Source organism: Hippopotamus amphibius, chromosome 11 (assembly GCF_030028045.1).
Source record: "Hippopotamus amphibius kiboko isolate mHipAmp2 chromosome 11, mHipAmp2.hap2, whole genome shotgun sequence".
NCBI classification, from domain to species: Eukaryota; Metazoa; Chordata; class Mammalia; order Artiodactyla; family Hippopotamidae; genus Hippopotamus; species Hippopotamus amphibius.
Window position 1 is genome coordinate 101,563,708 of NC_080196.1, and position 18,077 is coordinate 101,581,784.

Genomic DNA, 18,077 nt, shown 5'->3' on the forward strand with positions numbered 1-18,077 from the left:
CAGAGGATCCCAAACAACTCCTTTGCATTCCAGTTTTACTGGCTATGAAAAGCAGAACAGAAGAAATTATTAGATTTGCATTGTTTCAGAAATTGGCAAGGAAACAGTTATTTATTTGTATCCCCTGCCTATTTTTCTTTCCTTTCATATTCAGGTTGCCACAGCTTATAGAAATAGTTGGCAAAATTAATGTTACTTCAACTGCCTGTGTCCATGAATTCTCCAGATTTTTCTGGCGCCTTTGCCGGACATTTGGCAAAATTTTTACAAACACTAAGGTAAAAACTTGTATTCCATGTTTTTATATGCAAAAGACATAGAAATGTAATGTGTTATAGTAGAATAAATAAAAGCATGAGCCTTTCCTTTATTCTAATTATTCTAATTATCTTTTAATATCTTAGAAAACTATGATAGTAAAAGAAAATTTTAGTCAATAATATTCTTATCTTTATTGATTTTCAGAAGATGATTTAGCAAAAACTTAGTTTGTATCCAGATTTGGATATAAGATCTGCCCACTGTGAATATCTCAAAGCTTCCCAGCATAGGAAGTATCAGCTAGGGGACTCAACTGCAATTCTTTGAATGTGCTTCTGGTACTTTACCATCTACCACAGATTCAGGAAGCAGCCATTTGCTCAGCATGCTTTGGTTGAAACTTCAGGTGGTTATAGAACCAAAGCAGCTTGTATAGAATACTTGTTACAAGATATGAGTTCTTGGAATAGAATGGACACTTGAGATAAATGCTACATATTTCAATCACTGTCACGTTTGCCTATCCAGGTTATTTTGTAATTTTGGATATTAAATTGGAACGTCCTTAGGTCCTACTTTCTTCTTTAATCCTGTTACTCCATTTGTCTTCATAGCATATTGTTAAGCAAGTTCTTCAGAGCTCTAATAAAAACATAAAAAGATGTAAGTGCTATAATCAAATGTTAATCAAGACATTTAAAAGGTAAAAATTTTGTGCAGCTCTTTGCTATTAAACTTGTAGTTATGAAACATTTAGAGCATGATGGTTTGGTATACGGGAATGGACAAAATTCAGAAAATGGCTTATGACCCTGTTATATTCGTGTCCTGTAATAAATCATTTAGTGTATTAGTGCTTAATCTTCTCATGTGTGAAATGAAGAAGTTGCTTCAGTGTCATTTAATTCTGTAAGCCTGATTCTGTAGATTAATCTTTTCACAGTGGTCTACATCTCAGTTTAAATTGAATTTGTAAATTAATGTGTCTGACCAGTCAGTAGGGAGGGCAATAACCGGAGCTTGATGTTACTGTAGAAGAAGAAAATCATTTTACATTTTTCACTAACATGTAATTATTAAGCAAATATAATTTGATTTTACTGGTGATCACTATTGTCAAAATTTGCTAGACATCTCCAAAAGAAGTAGCTGTTACTTATTTTACTTTTTTTTTTTTTACAAAAGCAATTAGGAGTTCACTTTAGCACTTAACAGTAAGTGGTTGACTTCAATGACCTGAAATCTGATAATGTTAAAAATAAAAAATTGAAATAAGCATTTGTTTTAACTTTAAATTTTAAGGTTAAATTCTGCATGTGATGTTTAAAATCAAATTTTAAAGATGTTAAAGACTGATCTAAGCCTATGGATATCACATGATGAATACATTACTTATTGAATACCCTAAATAAATGGAATTTCATTTTCATTCCTTTTATATACAGCAGATTTTCTTCAATAATTCTAATCATATAATATCTGCCTAAATACCCTTGCTAACATCAAGTTCAGTTTTAAGAGGTAGTAATTTCAAGCACTTAAAATCACCTTGAAAATTATTTCTATTTAGTGAAGGAAACTAAAGGCCCTTCAGAAAACTTGCTGACCTGAATTGATTTTTTTAATATTTTATCTCTAAAAGGTATTGTTTTCAGTAACATGACTCTTCTTTTTTCCTGTGGCCCCTAAGAACTGTTATGTTTTCAACTACTTGAATCAACAGACTATAAAGCAAAATAAATAAATTAGTAGTAGTAGCAATGGTAGTAAACATTTATTTAACCATTGATCTGTTGAACTTGAGACTTTCTGGATCTTTTCTTTGGGTTGCTTAGGTAAAACCTCAGTTCCAGGAGATTTTAAGACTGTCTGAAGAAAATATTGGTAAGTTTGTTCATTATTACATTTAAAAGCAATTGAATCTCTTTACTCCAGAAAAATACCTTATTCATTTATATGTAAGTTGTGCAAATAAACTAGCAAGTACAATTGAAAAGTAAAATTTATACTATGGCGTTCATGATTTCACAACTCTACCACATCTAATATCCTTCCCCTGGGGTAGTAGTAAGATTAATCTTTGTCAGTTTGATTGTAAATATCTACCTTCATTGTAATCCAGTTGACCTAAGGCTGAGCTTCTCAAACTGAGTACTTGTACCCTTGGAGGTTTGAAGTGGTATATTCGAGATACTGAAAAGGAAAAATAAAGAGTATCTAATTCATAATTAGTTACTTAAAACTTTTAAAAATTAAAACAAATACAATTAAATGGAACACAAGCTATACATATATGCTTTTTAAGTCAAACATGAGACTTTAAAGAAACTGCAGACTTTACAGAGGCTTCAGCCCTCTGATCATAGCTTTCACTTATCCTTCTGAAGAAGTCTAGTTATAGCACCGTTGGCCTAAGAACTCCTTTATGTGTGGATCTTATGTCCATGTGTTTTTTTCTGATTTCTAGGAATGACTTGTGAAAAATGTTAGCAACAAAAATGTATAGCCCCCCTGTTTTGTTTTTTAATTGGATTGATTTTGAATGTATAGGTAATTCTTATCTCAGTCCTACCTTAGAGATTTGAATTGAGTCATGTGGAAAACTCCATTTTTGGCTGTCCTCAGAGGTAGTTAGAGAATGAATAAATGATTCCCTTTAAGTCTGAAAATGTCGATGAGATTTTTTTTTTGACAAATGCTTCTCAAAAGTTTATATTTAATAGCTTTCTAAAGGATTAATGCTTGGAATACTTAATAGTTGGTATTATCTGTTTAGTTAATTATTAATTCTGATGATAAATTGATGAAGAATATTTGTGTATTTTTGGAAACTATTAGCTTTTAGAATTATTAGTTAGCTGTGAATATTTAGCTGTTCGTACAGGAAGTGATTATTAACTACTGTGTATACAGTCTATATCTATGAATTCAACTTAAGCTTATATTCCTAGACTCAGATTTACCTCTCAACTACCATAGTTACACTCAACCAACAGTAGTACTCCCCAAAAGAAAAAATTACTCTTACCAAAAGAATAAACAAACCTCAAATACTACTTGATATGAAAATGGAACTTTCTTTTTTGCTGAAAATTCTTTCAGAACAGTTAAATACATCTTTTCACATCAATTTCTTTATGTACTGCTTTACAAAAAGAATTTAAAACCATATAAAAACAGGAAAAAAAGTAAAAAAAGTCTGAGTACATAAAAGCAAATGTAAAGCACCTAAAACATTGCCTAAAAATCAGTAAGTGAGAGCTGTTGTTGCAGCTGTCAGATCATCTCTGGGACTTTCTTTTTTAAATTGTCTACAGGTGCTGCATGAGAAAATCTCCTGTTACAGTAGTCGCGGTGCACTCACCTGTGGTTGGATGCTTTCCCCCCTCCCCATGCTTTACTTAGCCTCCCTAGTCCATGAAAATAATCAGGGTTCTGTCTGGCTGAAAATCCCTATACAGGATGCAAGAGGAGCTCTGGAACTAGGCTCTGGAAACTAGGTAGTATCTCATGTCTGGAAGCAGATTAAATGTATATCTAGGTGCCTCCTTTCAGCTGAGTGCCTTTACATTTTACTGAATACTACAAATTGGAAGCCTAAAAATTTATGAAGCCTGCTTATACGGGCACTTGGGAAAGTATTAAAGAAAGCTCTGATTTCTGACTATGCAAATAAGAGTAGAGCACCTCATTTTGGTTATTAAAGTTTTTCCCATCTATCAAAATTGTTTATGCTAATGGCTCTGAAAAGTATTAAGTTGTATTTTCACAACTATCACTGGGTATGTGTTTTAATCAAAATATTTTTTAAAGTAATGATGATATTTATTTGTAAGCCTTGTAACCAGTTGTAATTTTAAATATAATTTGTATTATGACTTTTTGCTTTACTTTTAAAGCATACTCAGATTTTTTAAATTATTTTTGTGATTTTTAGATTCCTCAGCAGGAAATGGGGTCCTCACTAAAGCTACTGTCCCCATTTATGCAACAGGAGTCCTTACATGTTACATTCAGGTAAGGGAAAAATCCTTTTGCTGGAAATTAAAAGCACTCTCTATTTAGGAGTATGCTAATATTATATCTTTTAATGTGTTTATAAGTGAAAATGTTACCCATGAGTGAAAACAAAATTTATTCATTCATTTTATTCAATAAATAATTTACAGTGGCGAGCATATGTCAGTAATAGTCTGAGGAAAATCTCTATTGAACAAATAAATTTAGAGAATGTGTGCTTCTTAATATTTTGTTAAAAGGGTTAAATCGCTTATTAAGCAATTTCTTTGCATCTCATTATAATTTTTCATTAATAAACAATAAGCAAAGCACGTGTTCAGTGAAGCAAACTTTAAAATGTTGTAGCATACTATATCATTTTTAGCAAAGTACTTTCTAGTAGTACTTTATTTTTCTTAATTGTTACTGCATAATAAATTACCCCAAAGCATAAAGGCTTGTTATAACCCTTTTATTTGCTCATGGTCTTTGCTTAGCTAAGCATCTCTTCTTGCTGATAGTTGCTTGTGTTGCTGCATTCACTTGGTAGGTTGGTTGGTAGGTGGTTCAGCAGGGGTGACCGAGCTTCCATCTCCATGTAGTCTTAGAGCCTCTCTCTGTCCTCAGGGCCTGTGAAACAGTCATTACGTGGTGGCTCAGGGCTCCCAAAATTGCGAAAACAGAATCTGCTACATTACAGCCTAGGCTTGGAATTAACACATCACTACTACTGCATCCTATTGGTTAAAGCAAGTCACAGGCCCAGCCCAGATTCAAAAAGAGGGCACTAAATGAGAACATGAACCAGGAGATGTTCATTGGTGGTCACCAACATAACAGACTACCTCACTCTACTTAATGTTGTTTTAAGTAAACACAGTATGTGTATTAAGGTGTATCAGTCACTTTTAAGTGTGAAGCAGTCCCACCTGTGGGTTGAAGATATGGACTCAAAGCATTTTTAGGAATTAGAATGTAAGAATGAAACAGATGATCTTTTTTCCCAAATTTTCCCCATTATTACCTAACTTCTTTTGCCTTTTGAATTCAGAGTACAACAGTTCATATTTATTGCACTCTTCTTCTGAAACGGATTTGAACCATCTCACAATATTAAAATATAGTTCTGCAGTATCATATGATACCTTGCAATAGAAGCTCCAGCTCTGTTAAAGTAATACAGTGTTCTTTTAAACTTTTCTATGCTAGTTTCTAAGACTACCTCATAATATGGATACACAGAGAATCCCTGTGTTTAGAATATTCTAAGTCATGTAACCTTAACAGATTGTCTGTTGTTGTTCTTAAATTCATGGAAATTAAGCCCTAGCACATTACCAGACACAATAGCCTGAATACCATTTTCCTCTTTAATTGTAGAAGCTCTTCCAGCATAAAAATAATGTGTGATATCAATATTTTTCTCTCATTTTTAAGCTCTGGTAGTTGGTTAGTATGTTGATTTTTACCATAAATAGTATTTTAAGGCATAATAAAGTATGAAGTACAAAGTTTGCCTCAAAGTATCCCCTCAGTATAGATTTGTTGAATAAATGAATAAAGACATGTTTTTTGACTCACTGTATGAAATCCAAATATTTAAAGAGATAAGAACTTTTCTGTTAGTTACAAAATGTGAATTGAGGTGGCTGTCATAGATTGCCAGTGCTTAAGGAAGCACATACTAGCTGTTAATATTTTTCCTACTGAAAAAAATTTTGTTAGGAAAAATCACTGCCCTGATTGCTTTGGTAAACAAGAACTATTTTGAATCATATACATAAGCAGTATTACTTCTCTTGAAATTTCAAAATTGAGAGATAGTATTATAATAAATTTTCAAATCCAAGGAATCCATGCTCATTTAGAAGTATATTTCATAGGTCTTATTTAACACAGGTTTTTTCAGATTTACAGTTTATCTTCCAAATTTATGGATACTCTGTATTTAATGTAGTAAAAGCGACTAAAAATGAGGGAGATCTCTGCTCCAGCGGAGCTCTGACTGGTTTGTCAGTGTTTGAGGTCTTCCCTAAGTAGACTGGCATGTGATACACATTCTAAAACATCTGTGTCCATCCTTTATTCATGCGGGTCATTACTTTTGTGAATGCTTTGTTTCAACCTCATTCCAAATTAACCTGACCATGTAGGGAAAAGGTAGGTGGTAATCCAGTCTTCTTCAGGAATCTGTTGATATATACAGAAGCCATTTATTGTTGAGCTAATATAGACAAAATGCCGGACTCTCTATATATCTATTTCCTGATGGAATGTCAGATTACTTCTCTTACAGATTCAGGTTAATTTGACATATGGGTATTTTTTTTTAACTTTCCTATTTAACAGACTTGTTTTTTCTAACATATTTCTTAATAGAGTGCTGTGTAAGAAGAAACATTTTCAGACTATTAAAATTATGGTTTCTCAAAGAAAGATTAAAATAAAGATTATTTTTTAATCAAGCGTGTGACTGTTTCTTTTAAGAACACAGTGGTCTATATTTCAGCAAGTGTGAAGCTTCTCACCATTAATAATTTCTCTTCTTTTAGGGGGATAACTGTTTTAGTGGTTCGTAATTAAGTATTTAGAGCCAAAATAATGGGAAGTAAAATTGGTAAAATAGATTTTAATAAAAGAAGACACCTTTTTATGTTTTAAACCAGAACTATCTAATCTAACTTTCTGCAGTGAGGGAAGTAATCTGTATCTGAGCTGTCCAATAAGATAACCATTAGCCACGCATGGCTGTTAAACAACTTGAATTGTAACTAGTGCAACTCAGGAACTGAATCTTTTATTTTACTTAATCTTTAGTTTAAATAACCGCATGTGGTGAGTGGCTACCATATTGACAGCACAGGTCTAAATCCATGAATCAAGATAGTCTTTGTCCTCATACCATTGTGATTGTAGATAAGTTTCATAAATACCTCTAATTAAAATGCTCCCAAATTAGGATATTTCCCCCTTATTTGGTAAAATTTTCTAATTATAGATAGGAAATCATGGTTTTAGTTCTATTTGATTGCTTGGAAATTCATTATTGGTCTTTTTCCTCTATAGGAAGAAGACCGAAAGCTGTTAATTGGATTCTTAGAAGATGTAATGACCTTGCTTTCATTATCTCATGCTCCTCTTGATAGCCTGAAAGCTTCTTTTGTGGAACTGGGGTAAAAATAATAGCTTATAGTTTTTTAAAAGCTATATAAAGTTTCTTTTTTTATATAAATTTATTTATTTATTTATTTTATTGGCTGTGTTGGGTCTTTTTTGCTGTGCGTGGGCTTTCTTTTAGTTGCGGTGAGTGGGGGCTACTCTTTGTTGTGGTGCGCGGGCTCCTTATTGCCGTGGCTTCTCTTGTTGTGGAACACGGGCTCTAGGCGCGTGGGCTTCAGTAGTTGCAGCACATGGGCTCAATAGCTGTGGCTCACAGGCTCTAAAGCGCAGGCTCAGCAGTTGTGGCACACGGGCTTAGTTGCTCCGCGGCATGTGGGATCTTCCTGGAGCAGGGATCGAACCCATGTCCCCTGCATTGGCAAGCGGATTCTCAACCACTGTGCCACCTAGGAAGCCCAAAAGCTATATAAAGTTTTAAAATTGGATTTATAGAGTACATACTTTTAGTTTAAAAAGATTGGCATACGCACCAAATCTCTTGGTTTTGAGACTTAAGATTTTTTCTGTTGTTTTTGGTTTTTCTTATTTGTACATTCTTAAAATTTGTAATCAATACATTATAATAAAAGAATGGGGGAAAGGCTACAGACATGTCTTCTTTGAAGCAGCTGGAGAAATAAAATCAAGTACAGATTTGAAGAAAATTCGGTATCCCAAAACTGGAAAAGGAGCCCCAAGTGAAAGCCAGCTCATTAGGCTCCTTTTTCAATTCCATTTGATTTGCCTAGTCCCTCATAATCACAGCATCTAGCTGCTTAAGTAGTTTTATCTCATTCTTTACTGAAAACAGGCTTTATGTGTTTATTAATAATACTACCCCACATTTGGATAGGCTTCACAGCCAACTTACCCTTCCATATAGGTGATTTGAGTTATACTGATTGATCCTACACCAACCATATGACGTAAATAGGGCAGTATTGTCCCCAGTTTTTATAGATACAGAAATTAAGACCCACAGAGGTTATAACTTACCCATCTGACTCTTAGTCCTGTGTTCTTTTTTCTCATAAGTAGTAAATTTTATTTATTTTTTTATAATTTTAACTTTTGTGCTATTAAAGAATTGAAATATCTATCATAATTGCAAATGCTTAAACTAAAAGTATAGTTCCTGAATATGCTAAAAGTTTGTAATTTTATAAGATGACTTCCTTTTTTAAAGAATCTTAGTTGTAACCTATTAAACCATACAAAGTAATTCTATGTGTTTTGCCAATATTTTTATCATTAATGTTCCTCATAAGTGTAGTATTTTTCAGTGCACCAGTAAGGCAAAGTAGATTTTAGTAAAAGAATATACCTTTTTATGTTTTAAACCAGAACTATGTGGCTCTCACTTTTAGTATTGATTTTTTTTTTTTCTCTCAGTGCAAATCCAGCCTACCATGAGTTATTGTTAACTGTTTTATGGTATGGTGTTGTCCATACTTCAGCACTTGTGAGGTGTACTGCTGCTAGAATGTTTGAGGTATGTAAACAAATGCTTCTGTTGGTTCAGATCATAATGACTTTCTTTGGAAGAGAGAGAGGGAATATTTGTAAAAAGGGAGGGAGGGGTTTTCATACTATGTTATGTTGAGTATATTTTATGGCACTGAACAGTATGTAGTTGTGCACTGTGTGATGAGGCAGAAGTGTAGCTTTGGTATATATTTCAGATTATTTTCTAGCCTTATTGATTCCTTGAATGCTATTGTATTATCATTTCCATTTCTCAGAATTTCTTTTAAATCTTATTTTAACTTCCATCCTATGTAAATCTTCCTGACTGTACTTTTCTATTTACTGAGGCAAATGGCTATTAAAATAAACTAAAATAATATAGCTTTTAAGTTGTAAAATGTAGTTGGATTCATGAGTAAAATATAGTTGGTTTCAATCATTGCAATTATGGAAATATTTTATTGATTACTCCTACTTCATTATTTCCTCACCTTTCATATCTGGAATAACAACATCTCCATGCATTAACTGCCCATAGACTTATAAAGAGAGAAGGGACTTCATATAATTTAACTAGATATTCTTAAATTGCCACCTACTCAAGTTCAGTATGAAAATTGGAATACCTATTTTCTTATCCATCACAGAGGAAATTGTGTTAGCCTAGTGTATGTATATATATGTTTCTAGAACTTGAATTTGAGCACTAAAATTAGTTTAGAGTGTTATTTACTGTTCTTGTATCTTGACATAGAGCCATACTGGCTGGGTTCAGTATCTGTCTCTGCCACTTAATGCCAGGTTCAGACTTCTCTGTGCCTTAGTTCTCTCATCTGTAAAGTGAAGGTGATAATAATAAGTATCCAATGTCAAAGAATTTTTGTTAATATTAAATGAATTAATACTTGTAAGACCTTAAAACAGTGTCTGGTATGTAATAATAAGAGCTTAATAAATGTTAACTATCATTATGATTACTGTTTTTTTAATCTGTGCTATTACTTCACAAAACAATATAATAATTTAGGAAAAGTATATTTATCCAAACTAAAATTGCCCCTAATATGCATGTGACTCTTAAAATAGCTTAAAACATTTACTTCCATAAGAATTAGACAATTCAGTTCTTGCTGAATTTCAGAATTTTTACATAATTTAAGATAAATTGCATTCTAAAGGATAGAGCACAGATAGATTTTAAATGTATACCTTCTAAAACTTTTAAATATATAAAATAGATTTGTGGAATCTAAAGAAAATTCCATCTTATCAGGAAGTTGAAAATCCTATGTCCATGTTATTCCCACAATTATACATATTTGGTCAAAAAAACTAATCACATGTTTTGTCAAGATAAATGCCAGATTAAAAATTCAGTTAGATGTCTAGCATAAGTTCCTTCTGGGTATAAATAATTTTTAATTATTCAATATGCTGAAAGAGTTATTACCATAAAAGAAAAGTCTTTCTTTAGCCTCCTCCTCCCCCCCACCCCCTGAAAGAAAAAGTCCTATTTCTTTAATATACTCTCTTCATAGGATTTTATTCTAAGACCGTAAGAGCTATTTCTTTCTCTTAAAACATTTATTTCTAAAATGTATGTATATACTGGTGAAGCATACCATATAAATGAAAATAATTTAAAGAAAATGAAGTATCCTCCCTTTTTACTTTTGTGTTTTTTCTACCTTGTTTCTTACATGTAGCTTTTGTCTGGTTTTGGTTTCTATGTCTGCTGCCTGCTGTCATTGCTGGTTGGAAACTACACCTCTGCTTAAGCAGTTTTCATTGTTCTCTCTGGTTGATTATGAATTTCGGAGTCTAATTTGAGTGACTTATTTCAATGATTTTTTTAAATTCATTTATGATAAAAAAAAATTTACAAAGCATGCCAGTAAAAGTCATCAGTAGGAAAAATTAAAGTTACCTTTTTGTCAGTGAGCTTTATTTAGAATAAAATTGTATTAAAAGAATAATAATTTCATAAGATTTCTTTTGATACTAATACTTTATAATTTACAATTAAGCCTGCTTCCTCCCCCCAAAAATGAGTTAATTCAAAATAACATAAAAAACAGGACACTTAAAATTTTAAATTTTGTTAATGTGAGACCAGAAAGTATTGAGAAGAAAGCAAGAAATGGATATTCCAGGAACTTTATATGAAAAATTTAGTGAAATTGAACACTGAATTTAGCTCTGAGTTTTCAGACAGCAGGACCAAAAGGGGAAATCCAATCAGTCTTATTATTCTCCTTGTTAAATGAGACAATATATTCTTGATATAACTAACAAATTACTATTGAAATTGATTTATAAAAGAGACTTTATGATGTGACTTCCAGTGTGACATAATGGATTTCCTAAAAGATGCAGAAAAGAACTTCATATAATAATTTCTTACATCAATCATAAGGAGATAAATCAGGTAACAGTAAGACTACAACTCAAAGAAGGCCTGGGCTTTTATGACAGATGTGACTGAGTCGTTTTTCTAGCTCTACCTCTTTTTGGCTCTAAAACCCTGGACAAGTTATTTAATTTCTCTCAGGCTCAGTTTCTTCATCTGTTAAAATATTGATAATAATTGTACTTACCTCATCGGGTTTAAAAATCAAATGATACAGTGTGTCTAAAGTATATAATAATTGATAGGTCTTAAATTTTGCTTTCTGATCTATTAGCTTAATAAAGAAATTAAACTTAAAAACTCCAGTGCAATAAAAAAATTAACTTGCCCCCTGGATTATCACCCTTTTTTTTAATGCTTTTTGGCTGGCAAAAAATAGACATTTCAAAAAACACTTTACTGATTCAAATCTAAGCTACCTTGTTTATAAAATGATACAGAGAAGAAAGTTTTATTTAATAGGGTTTGAACTTCTTCCCCCTATTTCTTTCTGCCTGACATCTGTAACGTTTGAGATAGTAACAGAAGTTCTTTTGTCAATTTATTCCTGCCTTACTTATCCATGATTCTGTTGAAATAAAAATTAGTTCAGAATACTGAAGTAGATTTAGATTCTAAAATGTATCAGTTCTTAAATGGTAACAGATTATTGTAAAACAAAGAATCTCCTGTAAAGGGAGCTCTGCTCTCTGATATACTGTGTAGGAATGGTTAACATGTGCACACAACATTGGTTTTTTTGTTACTAAAAATTCAACAGCATCCTCCATCTTCAGTGAGGACTAGTTCCATTACAAAGTGAAGAGATTGATTAGCATTTTGGATTAATTTGTGTTACATTCTGAAATTGAGAATGTAGGATTAGAATGTTACCCTTCTCTTTTGAACTCAAAATTCTGTGATTTTTTTATAAAAACAAAATGCATAGAGCTCAATGTTGTCCTCTTGCTCTGTGATTTAGGGTTGGTTGCTAAATGAATTGTTTTTATGATTAGATTATAGAAATAGGTCTAATTGTGCTCATCATGTTTTCTTTAATTTGAGCTTTTAGAGAAATGTAAAACAAAAAAACTGTTTGTAAACATTAACTACTTGAACCAGCCAAAAACATGTTTTAATTAATAATTTCTTTTTCCAAGTATATCACAAATCTTACATCCTTTGAATAGTCATAATAATTCAACTTACATTTTTTAAATGCCTAGTCTTTGTCAGATGTAATATTTAAGTATATTATCTGTAGTTAGTAACACAGTGATCCTTTAAGGTAGATGACAGCGTCACCATTTTCAGATGAGAAAACTGAGTTTCAAGGGATTATGTAATATATCTAAAGCCACATGACTAGTAAGTGGAGAGCTAGAGTCTGAATCTGAACCCAGGTCTGATTCCCACATGAAATAAGTACTTTCCACTAGGCTGCATTCTCTCTCTGTACCTCAGGAAAGAAAACTATGTGATATAAAAGGTTGGGAATTTTTCTGTGTAATTATTAAATTTACTTGCTTTAGAACAATCAGAAGCAATTTAGTGGTGGCTGCTAGCCATTTGAGTTTGGTTTAAAAACCGTCCAGTTTGTACCTTGCTGGTCATCATAAAATTATACCAGATTTAAAAAATTTAACCATAGAACCTAGTATGTCTTCTTTTTAGCTTCTTTAAAAAAAAAAAAAAAAAGGCAAAGCTTTCTTTTAAATTGAACATGGAAGTTGCATAGACTATTTGACCAAAAGTACAAACTGCCATTGAATTGGTGACAAACTGTTTTCGGGGACTGCTAGGCTGTGTAAGCTTTATTTTTCTCCTAAGCATTCTCTGCCTTTATAAAGCGCTCTAGTAGCAATATTTGCTTAGCTTCTAATTTTGGTTTTGCTTTTGTGTTTTCTCTCTTTCTCTTGGTTGTTCCTTTCTTCTTCCCGTGGCATTGTGTTTGCTCTTTCCATGCATCACCTGTGAATACCCCCTGCGCTGACCAATCAGCTGTTGGTGAAGGGGGTGAATGAAACTCTGGTAGCTCAGAGGGTTGTTCCTGCTCTCATAACTCTCTCCAGTGACCCTGAAATGTAAGTGTTGTCCCTGCCTTTTACATTCAGCATCTCTTTCAAAATGCGCCTGTCAAGAAATAACCATCAGCTTTTAAATTCATTGAAGAATAGATGTAGCTCTTTAAAATAATAATATTGGATTATGCTTACTTGATTTTAAACTTTATTATACTATTATTCATGTAGGCTTTTTTTTTTAAGTCAACCTTCACAGTAAGCCTAATGACAAGGCCATATATTAAAAAGTGTATATTGGTAGTATTTATTAGTCCTCAATAAACATTCCAGAACTTCAAACATGCTGATGGACTATTTCTTCCAAGCCAAGAAGGGATGCTTTGCTAATCTCACTAACATGTTGTTACCAGTAAGTATAGTGGCATGGACCAGAGGCTTAACACTTTAATGTCTCATGTGGGTGACTAAACCAAGAAAGGCCAATGAGTCTGCCTGCCCATCCTCAGTCACAGCTAACCCAGTTCTCATTCCAGTTTACCAAACCATTTTTTATTGCATGTTGACTGGTTTACAGCTGACTCTTCGAGGCATGAGTGAAGCGTTAGTTGACAAGCGGGTTGCTCCGGCCCTTGTTACCTTGTCCAGTGATCCTGAATTGTGAGTTTCACAGACTGCGACCTTAAGTTATCCTGTCTGTCTTTTTGAGCATTCTTCTTGGTCTGCTTTTTTTTAATTTACTTTGTCATTGCTAGAGACTAATACAGTATATTTACCTTGTATGTACTTTGATATATATTTTAATAATAATCAGTTTTTCATCTCAAAGGAAGTTTCAGTTTCTGTCTTTTTTAATTCTAACAGCTCTGTCAGGATTGCCACAATTCCAGCCTTTGGCACTATCATGGAAACAGTCATTCAAAGAGAGGTAGGAAATGACTGGGATTTATTTAATCTGCGCACTGTTAAGGTGGTAGTAACACATCACTGTACATGCACCCAGTGGTTGGGGGCAGGGAGCATCACACCCTCCATTTTATTTCTTAGTTACTTATGGGCCGGAAGAGGATCTCCGTATTTAAAAATACGTTAACCTACTAAAAGTGTATTTTCATATGTTTAGGCAATCTCTGGTCTTCTCAGGAAATGAAGTATAAGCCAACTCTCCGATGTTCTATTCTAAGCCTATCTGAATATTGCAGTTTTGAATAATCCTTCAAAGCAGATCTAATTCCAAAGGCTTCTATTATCCAGTAGACTTCTGGATAGTCTATGTAAATTCCCAGTTGCCAGTTTGTGCAGACTTGAAGACAGGTTGTCTCAGTTTTGCGAGCGGGGGCTAGAGGGTACCTGGGATCTTGTAGCTGTCATTGATAAGCAAGCTGCAAGTCATGTAGACTGGTATCATCCTTCTGTAGCACACATCACTGTAACAACCCTCCGTCACGCCTGCTTCAGGAAATCACCAAAGTCTTCCTCCCTAAAAGTGTATTTTGATTCAAAAACTGGTGATTTTATTTTAAGCTTGTTAGGTTCTATCTGCAGCATTAGCTGTAAGACACTCTCACAGCTCCTATCAGAACTTATGCTTTATTGTCAGATTGGACGTGTCCTTACACAGCGAAAACCCTGCACCGTAGAAAATAAATTCTTTGTGGGCATATTACTTAGCCACTTAAATGGAAAACAAGGTTTTCCATCTCATAGACCTTTTACTAAAAATAGATATACACACACACACAAACTGTTTTGAAAAATTTTTCTGTCATATAGATTTTTTTATAACAAAAATTAAACAACTATGTTAGTTGTGGGAAAAAATGTTTTCCTTTTTTTCAATTATGTATTTCACCGGTGGAGGAAAATAAAAAAACACATCATTCTGCAAAGCTTGCAATCTTGGCAGAATTTCAACATGTTCTTAAATCCCAAAATAAAAATGTCTTTTAGGGAAATATGAGTAAGATATAAGTCATTAATGACTCATTGCTTTCAGAAGGTGAATAAGCGGGTAACTTACACTGTGATTCAAGAATTATAATTTAGATAAAAAATCATCATAAATTTATCTTTTTCCTTAAATATTGTGGAGTCTTTTCTACAGTTTGTCAGGGAATATTTGTGTTTTTAAAAAACATAAAATGAATTAACAAGCATAAACAAAAATATAAGATCTTTTCTGAGCCAAAAGACTAAATAAGATTTATTTAACTCCAAATTTCTACTATTATGTTGATATGTGTCATTTGAATCCAGTGATGCAAGCCATTGTTTAGTGTTTATCTTTCTCTCAATATATATTCTGTATAATATTGTCTGTATAATATTCAATTTTAAGTTGCTGGAAAGAGTGAAAATGCAGTTGGCTTCTTTCCTGGAAGATCCTCAATATCAAGACCAGTATTCTTTGCATACAGAGATCATAAAAACATTTGGTAGAGTTGGGCCTAATGCAGAACCGAGGTTCCGAGATGAGTGTAAGTTACATTTTTTTTACCTTTTTTCCTGAATTGTAATGTAAGAGCAAAACCATAAGTTTCTCAGAGGCTTTGTCATGTGTTAAAGCCTTTCTACACTTCATCTTTCATATACTGAAAGCTGCAAGTGAAACAAGTTTGTTATTGTGGGTTGATTGGTGTTGCTATTAACTGAATGGTTTCTTATACTATGTAGTGATTGCTGTAAACATATGAAAAGTAACTCATAAATAATTTCAACTTATTTTTAAAACAATTCTTAACTTAATTTCAAAATACTGTGCTTCTTATATTTAGAACTTATTATTCAATTCTTATTTCTAAGGAAATTTTTATGTTTCTAGACATATTCCTATGAAAGATATACATTTCTTCCACTTAGCATGCCATTCCACTATTTTATGTTAAATCATGGCTTGTTAATCTGCTAAATAATCTGCATGATGATCTGCTAAAGCATTTTCTCCAGTTTCTATAGTATCACTTTTTACTTTATGACAACAGTTTCTTTGGGTGGCATCAAAGCATCCGGTAATTATTACTCTGAAAGCATGACAGTTATCACTGCTATCCCTTAGTCCTTTTATTTTTAGCAATTTGACATGCCCTTGAAAGGACCACAAGTTGGGCTTCTTAAGTCAGTTTGGTTTCCAGTACAAAATTGGATTCTCCCATAGACTAATTACTGTATATCTAACCTGGTATTTTTAAGATAAGAGTTTTCAACAAAAATATTGTCAGAATTTGGATTGCAGTGTTCAGAAGGTCTGTTGAGGGCATGAACACATGTTGAGCTACAAAACATCATCCAAGATTATTTTTCAATGGGTAATAGTGTTGGTAGCATGAGGAGAAAATAACTATTTCACAGTCTGTTGACAGAAAAAGCTTTAGTATTTTAGTTAGCAGTAGGGATAGTTCCTCATGACAGTAATGTCAGATTTACAGGTGACCTTCTACAGGTGTTTTGACCAACATTTTTGAGGCCGTAATTGCTATGAAGCAAGAAAAATAAATCTTGGCTGTTGGATCAAGGAATAGGCCAAATAGGCAGTGGGTCTTTGCTGGGTGTCATGTTGTTGAGTTAGTAATGATCATGATCTAGGGCGTGAGCTAACCTTTTTATGTACATTCAAAAGAAAGATATATGCATCACATAGAAAAAAGAAATTTTCTTTTCATAATGGTCCCAAAATAACAGTTAAAGATTGGCTTGAGAAAAGATTGAGAATAGCAGTTTCCACTGCTTGAATAGGTATAGTAAACCATTATCCCTGAAGCCTTCTACAACTTACTGTATACTCATAAGGATGTCTTATACAATCTTCCTTCACATTCTGGCACAACCAGATTTCTTTTCCTTTTTTTAAGACAAAAAAATTTTTTTTTCTTCCGTATTTACTACTCAGTCAGTTGGCTTCCCTTTTGCTTTAAAATTTAACCCTAAGGAATTTATGTCCTATATTGATAAAATTAATGATAGATGGAGCAGAACCCATACTGACAAGGATGCTATACTGTTATCCATCTGTATTTATAGACAACTCCTGTTAGGAGTTTAGAGAAAGAACAGAGAATTGCTGGGCGGTAATGTCTTCCTTGGAGTGGCATTTTTGGATATTTTTTCCCTCTATTTCTTAGAGAATAGAAGACATTGGTTCTACCAGTGGCCCTTTTTTTTATTCCCCAACTCTTATAGTTATCATAGGACCTTTTGGTCTTGATTTTATCTCAGGGGCCATTTGTTTTATTCAGAACATGATACAGTTTTGTTTGTTTGTTTCCCACTTTTTTAACTTTATAAGGCTCTCTGAAAATGTTCAGTCATACCTTGGAGATTTTCTAACATGGCAATTTTACATTTCAGATCAGTTTTTTTCAAAGTTCCTTATTTTAGATCTAAGCCCATTTACAAAAAGAAAGGACAAGATTCCCTTCACTTTTGCTGTTGGATCTACCCCAGAACATTTTTTGAAAGCGTACTAAAATCTGTTTTTATAAAGTCTCCTATTGCTTTATCTTTATTTTGTTTGCAGTCTTGAATCTTTGTCCAATCTGCCCTTAAGTGAAAGGCTTCAGAAGTGGCCTTATGTTGTGTATTTCCTATTTTCCTTGCCCACCGAAGGTCAATTGTAGAATTACTCAATCTACGTTATTAAATCTTTTAAGCATTTATCTCCATCTGAGGGGTTAACAATTAAATGAATTAATTGGTACAGATGTGGTAGCCCAAGACAGTACACATATAATGAAATGTTGAATTCTGTAGTAAACTTCTGTCTGTCTTCTGAGATTTAGGAAGAT

At 33.0% G+C, this 18,077-nt stretch overlaps 1 protein-coding gene across 5 annotated transcripts in view; it reads left to right on the plus strand.

Moving 5' to 3' along the window:
* The window catches only part of RELCH (RAB11 binding and LisH domain, coiled-coil and HEAT repeat containing), a 107,919-nt gene that overhangs the window by 70,636 nt on the left and 19,206 nt on the right, over nt 1-18,077 (plus strand). For 2 of the 5 annotated variants that reach the window (XM_057700550.1, XM_057700553.1), the window contains exons 18-25: nt 155-278; nt 2,097-2,145; nt 4,199-4,278; nt 7,327-7,433; nt 8,812-8,911; nt 13,277-13,359; nt 14,161-14,224; nt 15,635-15,773. In XM_057700550.1, coding sequence (XP_057556533.1) covers nt 155-278; nt 2,097-2,145; nt 4,199-4,278; nt 7,327-7,433; nt 8,812-8,911; nt 13,277-13,359; nt 14,161-14,224; nt 15,635-15,773 — 746 coding nt within the window. Of the gene's footprint in view, nt 1-154; nt 279-2,096; nt 2,146-4,198; nt 4,279-7,326; nt 7,434-8,811; nt 8,912-13,276; nt 13,360-13,873; nt 13,957-14,160; nt 14,225-15,634; nt 15,774-18,077 lie in introns of those variants that run through there. The other 3 variants (XM_057700549.1, XM_057700552.1, XM_057700551.1) reach the window with 3 other exon arrangements.